This window comes from Egretta garzetta, unplaced genomic scaffold (genome assembly GCF_000687185.1).
Source record: "Egretta garzetta isolate BGI_Z169 unplaced genomic scaffold, ASM68718v1 scaffold384, whole genome shotgun sequence".
In the NCBI taxonomy this organism is placed as follows: Eukaryota; Metazoa; Chordata; class Aves; order Pelecaniformes; family Ardeidae; genus Egretta; species Egretta garzetta.
Genome location: NW_009259496.1, coordinates 1,832,178 through 1,844,477, shown reverse-complemented (window position 1 = coordinate 1,844,477; position 12,300 = coordinate 1,832,178). Strand labels below are relative to the sequence as shown.

Below are 12,300 nucleotides of genomic sequence, written 5' to 3'. Positions count from 1 at the left end.
CAACCCTGGGGGTATTTAAAAGTTGGGCAGATGAGGTGCTGAGGGCCAGGGTTTAGTGGTGGGATGGCAGGGGTAGGGGAACAGTTGGGCTGGGGGATCTGAAAGGTCCTTTCCAACCTAAACGATTCTGTGATTCTGTGAACAGTTTATTTCTGAGATCTTCAGATGGAGACATCTTCAGTTGTTGTTAAAAAAATAAACTAGGCTGAGTTGTTATAACCTTTACTGTTTTCTCTGGGGTAATGTAACTGTAAAATGAAGGCAATGAAGAGTAATCTCACTCTGGAGTATTTGAAAAATTCTTCGACGTAGCATGTGGATGGTGTTAGGAGCTGTGTGGATGTGCTGTGTAAGGGCTGGAGTCACTGCCCGGGTGGTGGTGGGCTGCAAACTATAGAATTACACAACGAGAAAGAGTTTCCTCTCCAGAGAGTTTATTTGTTGTGAAAGTACAGCTTAAGTTCTGCTATCATTATTCAAGATTGCATGGCCATAATATATATTTTAAGGGCAGAGCCTGAGCTCTGGTTTTATATCCGTCCGTAGGAAAAAAAAAAAATATATGTCGTTATGGTATGCAAGCTGGATGCATTTCATGTTGTAAAAGAACTGAACAACAACAGAAACGCTGCCATCCAAGATCAGTTTTTCAATGCCAAACTCTTTGTCTTCCCAATCCCGGCTCCAGTTAGAAAATGGGTAATGGACTCGATTTGAATCCCAACGCGCGCGTGCTGCCGAAGCATCGGTTTCCCTTGCCGCAGCTGAGGTTTGAAGCTGCTGGTGAAGCTTTCGTGCCCGTCTGCTCCAGAGAGAAGGGGCTCGGCTGGCGTGGGAAAAATCCCACCTCTCCCTGTGATTGCGGGCAGATGCGTTTTCAGAAGCCGAAGCTCAACTTCTGCCTTGCATAAACAAACCGTTCCAGGGGAGGATTTATTTTCATTTGTTATTGATGACCTCTGCCTGTGCACTCCTGGCTCTGATTCAGTTTGGTACTCGCGGGCTGTCAGAACATCAATAATTTGTGAGAAAACCCAATGCAAACCAAGCTAGATCGTTGCATATCCTTTTAAATGATATCATTGCTGGAGCGGTTGTGTAGGTAGGGTTGGAACGCCACATCCGTTATAACGCCCTCGTTACAGTTGCGTATAAAATGACTTTGGGGCTGAAATTTCTCTTGCCTAGCTCCAGCCTGGAGAAATGAATTCTTTTCAATTGCAAGTGACCAAAAAAGCTGCCGTATCCCAAAGTGAAGGAAGTAATTCTGTGTTCAGAACCGAAATTACAGTCTTTTCTCGAACAAGACAGAAAGAACAACTTCTCTTTTTAAATTCAGGCAGGTCCTGTGTTGAGGTTTGACTGAAAGTGCTCGTAATTATTCTTGTAGGTGTTAATCAGGATGGCACTAGGGCCCATGCAAGAAGGAATTAAAGGACTGTCTTTATTCCTTGGGGGCTAAGTGCAGTCCCTTTGCCCTGCTCTTTGAAATGCTATCATTTCAAATAATTAAGTCCTGGCAATTAGAAAATCACAGAATCACAGAATGGTTTGGGTGGGAAGGGACCCCCAGAGGTCACCCAGCCCAACCCCCCTGCAGGAGCAGGGACACCTTGAACCACATCAAGTTGCTCACAGCCCCGGCCAACCTGGCCTGGAATGTTCCCAGGGATGGGGCCTCCACCCCCTCTCTGGGCAACCCCTGCCAGGGTTTCACCACCCGCACTGGAAAGAATTTCTTCCTTAGATCCAGTCTAAACTTACCCTGCTTCAGTTTCAAACCATCCCCCCTTGTCCTGTCCCAGCTGGCCCTACTAAAAAGCTTGTCCCCCCCTTTCCTCTGGGCCCCCTTGAAGCCCTGACCGGCCGCACTCAGCTCTGCCCGCAGCCTTCTCTTCTCCAGGCTGAACACCCCCAACTCTCCCAGCCTGGCCTCCTAGCAGAGGGGCTCCAGCCCTCGGATCATTTTAGTAGCCCTCCTCTGGCCCCGCTCCAACAGTTCCATGTCCAAAATAACGAGCTGAACATAGGAAGTAATTATAGCTGGAGACCAACCATCGTATTTATTATTACACTATAAATAAAAATCTCCGAACAACCCCAGCCTCACCTCTACTGCTAACTTTCCAGATCACACTTTAAAATGAATCTTCTGACCCTGGAAGAGCTTTTTGGGGTACTGCTCAGTCAAAGGACCTCACCCAACTTCTCCCTTTAAGGGCGGCGGTTTGACGCCTGACATATTTCTGCCAAAGTAAAATGTCATTGCCATCAGCTGGTGGGGCCAAGGCTGGCCTCTGCCCTCGGTGACTTTTTAAATTATAGGATGTGTTTGTTCTTTCTCTTGAAAGGAAAATGTTGGGTGATGCACGCAGTCGTGGCACGCATCCCTTGCTTTCTAAACCAGGCTGCGAAAATTGAGCAAAGACCAGAACTTGACTCCTACCATTCTTAAAGTTTAAAATTTCCTCAAGTTTGGGGTTTTTTTTGGTAAAATAATCCTATGCCGCCTTCCACGACACTGCCTGCGGCGTGCGATGGGAAGGGCACACCTACACGAAGGATGCAGGCGGTGGGAGTCCTAGGGATGCTGGCGAGAGGCTTTGCATTGCTTTCCGCAGAGTCGGGAAAAAGCCTTCCCTTCAGGAGGTACCCAGCTGCGTTTTGGGGTGAGGGGATGGCGGGGGCAACGAGGAGCTGAGAGCTCTTGGTGTCCCTGGAAATCAAAGCTTCCTTTTTTTTTTTTTTGTTACCTAAAAGTGCGCATGGGTTTGAAAATCTTTGCCTGCGGCTTTTTGTATATCACAAGTATTCCTGCTTTTCCACTGGGGACAGTAATACTACTTTCCTTTCACAAAATACTTTAGATGTACAAGGGAAAAAAACAGGGAAGGGGTTGAGTCCCCACCCGTGGGGGGATTTAACAGCCGGGCAGCCGAGGTGCTGAGGGCCAGGGTTTGGGGGTGGGATGGCAGGGGTAGGGGAACGGTTGGGCTGGGGGAGCTTAAAGGGCTTTTCCAACCTCAACGATTCCATGATTCTACTTTTGGATTATTGAGGAAAAACCCCCTAGCAATAAGCCAGAAAAACCATCCTGCTATTTAAATGGATAGATTCCTGATAAGGCTGTCTCTACAGCTGTAAATTAGACATTGCGCTCCGTATTTAAGGAGCCTCTCTTTTCTTTAGAATAGAAAAACGTGCCTGTTTTCTTAGAAATAGCCTGGGTAGTCGAGGGGAGGTGGAAGGCTGAGAGCAGCGGAGCGGTGCCGTCCCCTCATGGAATGCTGTGCTCCCCGGTGGAGGTGGTGGCCCCAGCCATGAGATCGTATTCTAGCACCCGTGCATAAGGAGAGGAGAGTTAATGTCGCTTTGGGAAACGCTACCCTGCATTTCTGAGCTTTTCTGTAATAAAAATACTGCTTTCGTGTATATTTAAAGAAAAGTAACATATGCTGCAGGCAGTTACGGAAGGTATAAAATGCACGTAATATGGCAGAAGTGGGCTCCGCGCGTGCCGCTCATCCTGAGATGGCCCCTTCCCTTCTGTTCCAGGAAGGTTTTCCCCAATTTCTACATCCAGGGGTGCAAAAAACGCCCCACCTTGCTGAGCCCCAGGCCCATCCCCTGGAGCAAACTGCAGAAAGCCTAGGACCACACCAAGGTAACTGCTGCCCTTTGAAGGACACAACCAGAGGGGTTCCTTGGAGAGACACCACTGAGTAAACATCACTCCTTTGGTCATATAGAGGAGAAAAATGTTCTTACGTGACAGTTTTGATCTTTCTTTGCTGCAGGAAACGTGCAACCCACAGTGCTGGTAAAAGGAAGGGCAGCCAGAAGGACCTGAGACCCCCAGATCTGTGGATACACCATGAGGAGATGGAAATGAAGAACATCGAGAAGCCGACGGGCTCGGACCCCGCAGGAAGGGATTCCCCAATGCAGAGCTGCCAGGACATCACCCCCGTCAGCCACAGCCAGTCGGAAACGCAGCTGGGCAGCAAGAGCACCCCGCAGCCCGGTGAGGGGCTCCCAGGGCAGGAGAGACCAAGATCAGCTTCTTTTCACCTGCTCTGCAGATTTGGGCAGATGAGAATCATAGAATCATAGAATGGTTTGGGTTGGAAGGGACCTTTAAGGTCATCGAGTCCAACCCCATTCCACGTACTCCAGGGGTTTTTTTTCACATTGCCAGGATATAAATTTTCTTTAAATTAATTTGATATTGCTGGTTAGTGACTTTAGCCCAGCACATGGAGTCTCCAACAGAGGGACAAACCTGGTGAGATCCAGGAGGAGATGGGAAGCATTGACAGCTCTCATATGGGTGCCAGGAGAGATGTTCCTAGATTATTTTCGAGGTGGTTTCAGACTAGGGGAACCCCCCCCTTTTTTTTTTTTATTTTTACACCATTCTAACTTTTTAAGTTCAGGAATTCAACTGGAAGTCACATGTTGTTAAATTTTCATACCGTGCTAAGAAAAACAGAGGGGAGAAAGGAGGCATGGGGAAGTAACTGGGGAAAAAAAGAAATTAAAAACGGAGCAAAGGGAGAACGTGATCAGGAAGGTCAGTGGCATCACCAGGGGCAGAATTCAGGCCAGGGAAACTGAGAAAACTTAGAGGAGAAAGAAATTCTGTAAGAAAAATGTGGGTTCAGTGAAGTTTTCTCCTCCTTTTTTAACTTTAGTGCACACAGACAGGTTTTACTTTAGCTGATAACTTTTTATCCACCATAATATAGAAAGTCTTGGGAGAGGCAGGTGGTCTGTACAGAGGGGGGTGGGGGGGTGAAATGCAGCACCGAAGCTGAAAACGTATTTGTCTTGAGGTCATTGTGAACACGTGGCTTGTGGGTGACGGAGGGAAACAATTCCAGAATATCGGCTGGGGCTGTAAATAACGATGGTGACTTTTTCAGGTGCCTCCCTGTTCCATAGCTCCTGTTCTGGCAAGGAAAGAAAAGTTCAAAAGGAACAGTTTTCAGTTCTGGATCTGATTTTCTGACGTTGTGGTTTGGGCTGTTAGGTTGCTCTTTAGAAGAGAATTGTGACAATGATTTCTCTTGGGTTTCATGCAAAGGTCCTCAATATATGAGGCATTGGGAAAACGTGATCAGAAGATTCCTCGTGCCTAAACAGATATTGCTGATGCTCGGGAGAGCTGGTCCAGGGCCCAGCAAGATCAATGCGAGAGCTTCATTGATTGCAATAGGCTTGCAATCGAGTGCGTGGTAGGAAGCCATCACAGCCCACGAGCAAGTTAATGACAAAGGCTGGGCGAGATATTTGATGTGGAAACGCCTTGGACCGTAAATAAATGCCTTTATCTTTCTTCCCATTCTGTAATGCACAGTTCAGTAATACCATCCCTGGCTTTTCACTAGCAATTAGGTCTTTGAATGGCCATCGATAGAAGACTCGGCATTTTAGTCCTGCGGTTCAGAGAAGAGCGATTTGGAAAAAAGAAATATTCTTTTCATGCAAATCTTTTTCTTTTTTTTTTCCCTTTTTGAAGGAATAGGTGTTTGCTTGGGTACATCAGAGATGAATATTCTGAGTGGGTATTAAGCTTAACTGTGTGACAGTGTTAAACTGACTTCATCCGTGGTTGATTAAAATAGCAAAAGTAACATAAATACAAGGTTCATGTGAGACGAGGTATGAAGAGAGCTTTTATTTCACAGAATACCAAACTAGCAAGGGTTGGAAGGGCCCTCGGGAGCTCACCCAGTGCCACCCCCCTGCTCAAGCAGGCTCACCCAGAGCAGGGGGCACAGGACAGCGGCCAGGCGGGGGTTGAAGATCTCCAGAGAAGGAGACTCCACAGCCCCCCTGGGCAGCCTGGGCCAGGGCTCGGGCACCCTCAAAGTCAACAAGTTCTTCCTCCTGTCCAAATGGAAGCTCTTGTGCTTCAGTTTGTGCCCATGGCCCTTTGTCCTGTGCGGATTACTCCACCAAACACCCAGTTCCAAGCACACTTCCTTTCTGACAAGTCTATTCTCTAGACTTTTTGAATACTTCAAATATCCTGGACTAATGTGACTAAATTAGAGCATCCATACTTCAATACCTAAACAGAATGTCTGATTTATATAGCCACTTGGACAATTTTGAGTTGGATTGGAGCGTATCTCAGCTCTCTGATCTAGATGTGCTAGTTGTGATCCAGGACTAAATAAGGGGAAGATCCAGGCACATCTTTAATTTGCCATGGTTTCTGTCGAAAAAACCAAGATGCCCAGGCTGGAAGAGCCACTGTGAATTATGGGATGATCACGAGATAGGACTTTGTGGCATCTCACAAGGAACGACATTTATCATCCTTCAGTTCTATTTCAAAGAGCAATTCTTGGCTGCCAAGTGTTGTAGGTACCTGAATTGGTGCAGCCCTTTTTTCTGGTCCTGATACTTGAATTTTAAAATATGTTTATAACAGGGAGGTTACAAGAAAAATGTCGTATCTTTATGAAGCGAATGGGGTTTTCAAGATAATTTCAGAGATGAAGAAAAAGGGGAAAAATGCAAACAATAATTTTATTCAGAAAAGGCAGCCAAAATAGCCTGTGCAGCTCTTTGCCGGTGATGGTGATATTTAATGTTGGGTTAAAATAACTGAATTAAAAAAAAAAAAAAACCCGCCTGATCTTTCTGCTAGATCTAGGGTGAAGAGAAACACTCATTTACAGCATTTTCAACTGAGCTGTTGTGTTGGTTTTCTCTAGGTCCTGAGACAGAAGATGTCGGAAGCAGCATGTCCACGTTAGAGCGCTCACTGGCTGCCCGCAGAGCCACCCGTGCCAAGCTCATGATCCCCATGGATTCACAACCAACCAACCCTCGTGAGTACCAGGACCTTCCCCCAGCCCCCTCCTGCACCCTGCAAGCCATGCTCACCCATCCGAAGATCTCATACGATCTTTCAAATAGGATCTAGTTATGCCTCATAAAGTTAAATAGCGTCAGCAATGTTTTCCTCATCTAAAAAAAAAATAAAATAAAATATAAAAGGCCTGGAAGCTTGCCAGGGCTTCACAACGCATCAGTGGAAAAACTATGGAGAGAATTCAGAAATCATACTTCTGCTAGGCTCAGCCCAGGCAAAGCCTAAAGAGTCATCGTTTCTATTTTTACGAGGTGGATAGCAATGGATAAATCCCTCTGTCTCACTGCTATAAGCCTTTAAAAACAGGGGTAGGAGTTCAAGTTGCCAGAGCAGAACGCTTTGCAATACACAGATGTAAAGTGTGATATTTTTATTATCAATAATTATAATCAGCTGGACACTATTGCAGTTTCTGCTATATTTTCTTTTGTCTGTAGTGGTTGCCTATGCCAATTACATGGTTTTTTAATATGGAGCAGCTCCCTTACAAAGCCAAGTAAATGAGGAGAAAAGAGATTTTTAATAGGAGTTAAATTTTAGTGACCACAGAGCGTTTATCGTCGAACAAATTTCATAGATGAAGCGGAGCTTTTTCAAGGCAGCAAAGTACACAAGAAAGACAGGGAGGCCGGAGAGCATTACATAGGTTCTCCTATCCTGCAGAACTTAATAAAATTGCTGAAGTGACCTTGTTTCCCATCTGAGCAAGGGAAAGGGATAAACAAGAGCCCACAGCCATGGGAGAGAGGGTTCAGCACTGATCAAGTTCCCCGTGGAGGATGAGGCTTTGGGTCTCTACCTTTCCTCTGAGCAGCCCTGTCATCAAGTTCTTGGTAGCTCTCAGCTTTTTGCTGGAAGTTCTACCTTTGACCTCACAAAATGGTACAGATCAAAAATCTGTAGGAATTGGTACATCTGTGTGAATAGTCTGAGTTAAGAAAACTGAACATATATTGGGAGAAATCCGTTTTGTCCCACAATTTCTTTCGAGCTCTGATGGTTAAATGTAAGTGCCTGTTTGTAGGTTTGCGGAAGGGCACATCACAAATGATATATTAAAAAAAAATAAAAATAGAAGGAACTGAATGAAGGAGAGGGAATAATCTACCACGGCTTTGTTCAGTAAATTACTTCATAGGAGAAAGTATCGGTTCCCTTAATTCGTGGTCGTTATGGGTGAGATTCAGGTCATTGCTGCTCAGTCGCGGTACCCAGCCCTTATGAGGATAAACCACAGGTGCCCAGGGAAAGATTGAATTCCAGTTCTTCCCACCGTGGGCTGGACATATCACCACATTTCAGCCTCCATCCTTTTTCTGGTTGGGAAGGAAGACCTCTGGGTTGAGGGGGAGAAAGCTTTTACTCCACCTGACCGTGCCGTGAGAAACGTTTCCATCTTGTAACCACACGAATCTCACAATCAGGCAATTTGCCCTTTTTTCAGTGGGATGGCTTGGGTTGGCTTGGGTTGAAGAAGGGGGGGGGTAGTCCAAGGAGATGGATAGACTTGGCATGGTGTTAGCAAAATCAGAACCAAATCAATTGTCATTACACATTACAGTGGGTCAATAGCAGTGTTAGTTAAGTACAAGTCAAGTCAACGTTGCTCTACGGCTTACAGATGGAAGTGCTCTTAAACATACTTTGTTTTTTCAGTCAAATGATGCCTTTTGACAAATGATGTCCGCTTTTCTATTTATTTTTATTTTCAGCGGTATAAATCTAATCTACAGCGACAACATGTTATGATTGTTTGCAAATAATTAAGCTCCGATTGATAGAAGTCTTATTTGCGCATTTGTGCGGGCTGAGTTATGCTTAATACGTTTCTTTCCCCAGAAAATAGAATTGAGGCTTTGTCAGATTAGATGCTTTAATTAATTTCTCTCTGTTTGCCTGATACGGGAAGAAATTGTCAGCAGTGAGCGATTAAATAGATTGAAGAAGCAACATCATGATTCTGAAGTAAAAAACACATACTGTTAATTGTTAAATACCAAATCTGGGAGGATTCGCACTCATCTCGATAATCAGTATTTGCGGTCTTTGAGAACAAATATACTCCAGAACGCGCCGTTGCTTAATGAAGTGGAAGGAGCATAAACCAGATAAATTTGCAAAGGTCTTAGTGGTGTCTGTGATAGCTCTAATGGTGCTGAAACGCTGGCGGTCACAAATACCAAGGCTGTTGTATTTAGGCTGAGTATTTACAAAGGCTGAGTATTTACAGAGAAGAAGAGGGAGAAGCTCTTTGCAGGGCATCCCATGCAGGTATTGTACCCGTAATTCTCCTCTTTTGTGTTTGTAATCTGTGCTGAGGGAAGAGGAGAATAAAATGCTCACGGAGTAAACCAGTTTGGAGAGAGATTTCTGCTGGCTTGGGGGAGGTTTTTTGGTCCGTTTATCCCCCTCCCTGAAAAGGCAGAAAATCACAGCATTTCTTTTTTTTTTTTTTTTTTTTTTTCAGGGAAATATGAACATGTCAACTCAGTTGCTTTGGCAGCCTCTGGGGTGCTTGAATACAATACAAAATGTCGTACTTTGTCATTTCTGTAAGCTGGTCTTGGGTGCTGCTTTTTTTTACACGATCCGGTACATTTTAAATGTAGACCAGTATTTAGGGAGCTCCATGATTTGGCCAGGGAATTTCTGCTTTCAGTGTCTTAGTATATCAATATTAAGTGCAAATTCAATTGCTGACGGGCTATGACAGAATAGATTTGTTGTCATATCTGCCTGAAATGGCAAAGATTTATTGAAAATGGTCTATGTTACCTTTTCTCCAGCTTCTCTACAATAGAGCACTGCAATGAATAGTAATCCTGTCTTATTTTAAAAATGAAAGTGCTAGGTATCTACACCCTAAAAAGAAATGAAGGAATGGACTTTGAAAAACCAAGTTGTTCTTTAATAGGATTCAATAAAGAGTGATATTTTTTCACCGTAGCAGCAATGTTATAAATATTGCCAATAAAAATGTCTTGTACAGACAAAATGAAATGTCTGAATAGTGGAAGTTCTCTTCTAAGGGTGGGTGAATTGAAGCCAGGCAGCTCCGAAGCTCAAATCACCCAGGTTAGCATTTCTTCAGGAGTTTTCTTCATCTCCACGCTTGCCCGTTACCTCTGGGAGCGCAGCGTCATCTCGCTGAAAGCCGTGTGCTTAAAAATACCCTTGTAAAGCCTTGGCGCCGTCGTGGCTTCTTGCGTGACCTTGGGCAGGTGGCCCAATTCACCACCCTGTGTAATGGATGTAGTAGGAGCTCGAAGTAATTGTATTGACTGTCTTAAAAGTTTACAGCATTGTTTATAATTCATGTGTGAAAGGTGCTAGATAAGCCCAAGCCTTATCATCAATGAGCCAAAAAACTCTGCTTATTGTTTCGCAAAACTTTAATGAGAGTTTTCAAGTTTTTTTTCTAAAAGCTACAAAGAATTCTACGATTTGTATACCGTTATCTTCACCTGCTCTTCAAGCAGGTTGAAAATAAAGGAGGTAGCTCACAGGAAGGCCTGAATTCATCACGCTGCGATCCCGGTTTTCAAATCAAAGCGTTTCACTTAAATTCAACGCGAGAACTCAACTTCAGCTTCAGACTTTTAGCTGCTGGGTTGCTGGCACATCTCACCCCTGTTCCTTAAAGGCTTGGATGTTCCTGAGTGGGGAATGATGCCCAGAGAGCCTCAGTTGATGGGAAAATACGGGGGTCCCGTGCCACTGGGGACATCCAAGGGCCTCAAGGACATTGGTGTGAAGCTGGAAATCATGATGGAAGAGTTGCAGGAGCCCACACTCCTCCAGAGCAGCGCCTGCCTTCATCAGGAACGGCACCAGGGACCTGCACTTAGGCAACCAAAATAAGCCCTTAAATTGCCTGATCCATTCCTTCTCACTTATTTATCAAGGGATATAAAGCAGCCCCCAAAATGAGGCTGAATAGCTGGAACACAGACAAAAAGCTATTTAATTTTACAGATAAGTAATTGCAGACTGCACTTGCAATTATCCACTGTATACCAAAGGGGCATATATCTGTATACAGAGGTGGCTTCTGTGGGCAGAGGTGTTTTATACCGAGCATTTGGGTACTTTGCTTTGGAAACATGGTTGTTTCTGGTTCCCTACTGACCCTCTGATGACTTTTTTTAAAAAAATTCTTCTAATTTTCCGAAAGCTCTCATCTAACCTCTCTCTCCTTCTTCCCTTTTAGCTGTGGTCAGTGCCATTCCGGTGCCAACACTAGAAAGTGCCCAGTACCCCGGGATCCTGCCGTCCCCGACCTGCGGATACCCCCACCCGCAGTTCACCCTTCGGCCGGTGCCGTTCCCGACCCTCTCTGTGGACAGGACCTTTGGAGCAGGAAGAAGTCAGTACCATGCTTTTCTTCTATCCTTTGCTATTAAAGGGCTTGGAAAGAGGTTGCGGAGGTGCATAAGCTCTATCCAATGCAAATTGCGCTGCCCTGCTTTTTGGGAGCCAGGATAAGTCCAGTTTGGGTCACAGCAACTGGCCATGGGCTGCCTCTTCTCCAGTAGCAGCTCCAGTTGCAGTTTCCAACCTGTACCAAACACCTTAAAAACGAAAAGTCATTCTCTGATCCAATCCTGTCTTTTCTGCAGGTCTGACAGTCATTTCACTGGGCTTTAATTTCCTTTGCTTTATTCGTAAGGATATTCCCAGATAAATGCAGGCTTCAAGAGCTCTTCTTCATCCCAAGGCAGAATCTGGTATCATCACGCATTAAAATCATCCATGATAGCACTTACACGACCTCTCCACACAGTGTCTTCCCAGGCTTAGCTCCCCTCATCCCTAGAAATATTTTCTTTAATATCTAACTTGCTAAAATTTAAGCCAACTGTTTCTTGTTTCAATTGTAGCAGGCATGGAGTTTATTTTCTTCCTTTTGCAGATCCTTGTATACGCTTGAATACCCTCTACTGTTGCCGTCCCTTCTCTAGAGCGAGCTCCATGTTCGTATTTGCTCCTCTGCAGGAACAGATCTGTGGTTGGTGTCTTCCCATAACTATTTTTCATAGAATCATAGAATCGCTTTGGTTGGAAAAGACCTTTAAGATCATCGAGTCCAACCTTTAACCTAACCCTGCCACCCGACCACTAAACCATGTCCCTAAGCACCTCATCTATCCTTCTTTTAAATACCTCCAAGGATGGAGACTCTACCACCTCCCTGGGCAGCCCATTCCAGAGCCTGACAACCCTTTCAGTGAAGAAGTTTTTCCTAATATCTAACCTAAACCTGCCCTGGCGCAGCTTCAAACCATTCCCCCTCGTCCTATCATCTGTTACCAGGGAGAAGAGGCTGACCCCCACCTCACTACAGCCTCCTTTCAGGCAGTTGTAGAGGGCGATCAGGTCTCCCCTCAGCCTCCTCTGCTCCAGACTAAACA

The 12,300-nt window shown here is 45.1% G+C and overlaps 1 protein-coding gene across 1 annotated transcript in view; it reads left to right on the top strand.

Moving 5' to 3' along the window:
* DCC (DCC netrin 1 receptor) overlaps window positions 1-12,300 on the top strand; it is a 371,781-nt gene that overhangs the window by 333,890 nt on the left and 25,591 nt on the right. The window contains exons 27-29 of the mRNA XM_009637419.1: window positions 3,798-4,024; window positions 6,729-6,845; window positions 11,100-11,255. Coding sequence (XP_009635714.1) covers window positions 3,798-4,024; window positions 6,729-6,845; window positions 11,100-11,255 — 500 coding nt within the window. The remainder of the gene's footprint in view (window positions 1-3,797; window positions 4,025-6,728; window positions 6,846-11,099; window positions 11,256-12,300) is intronic.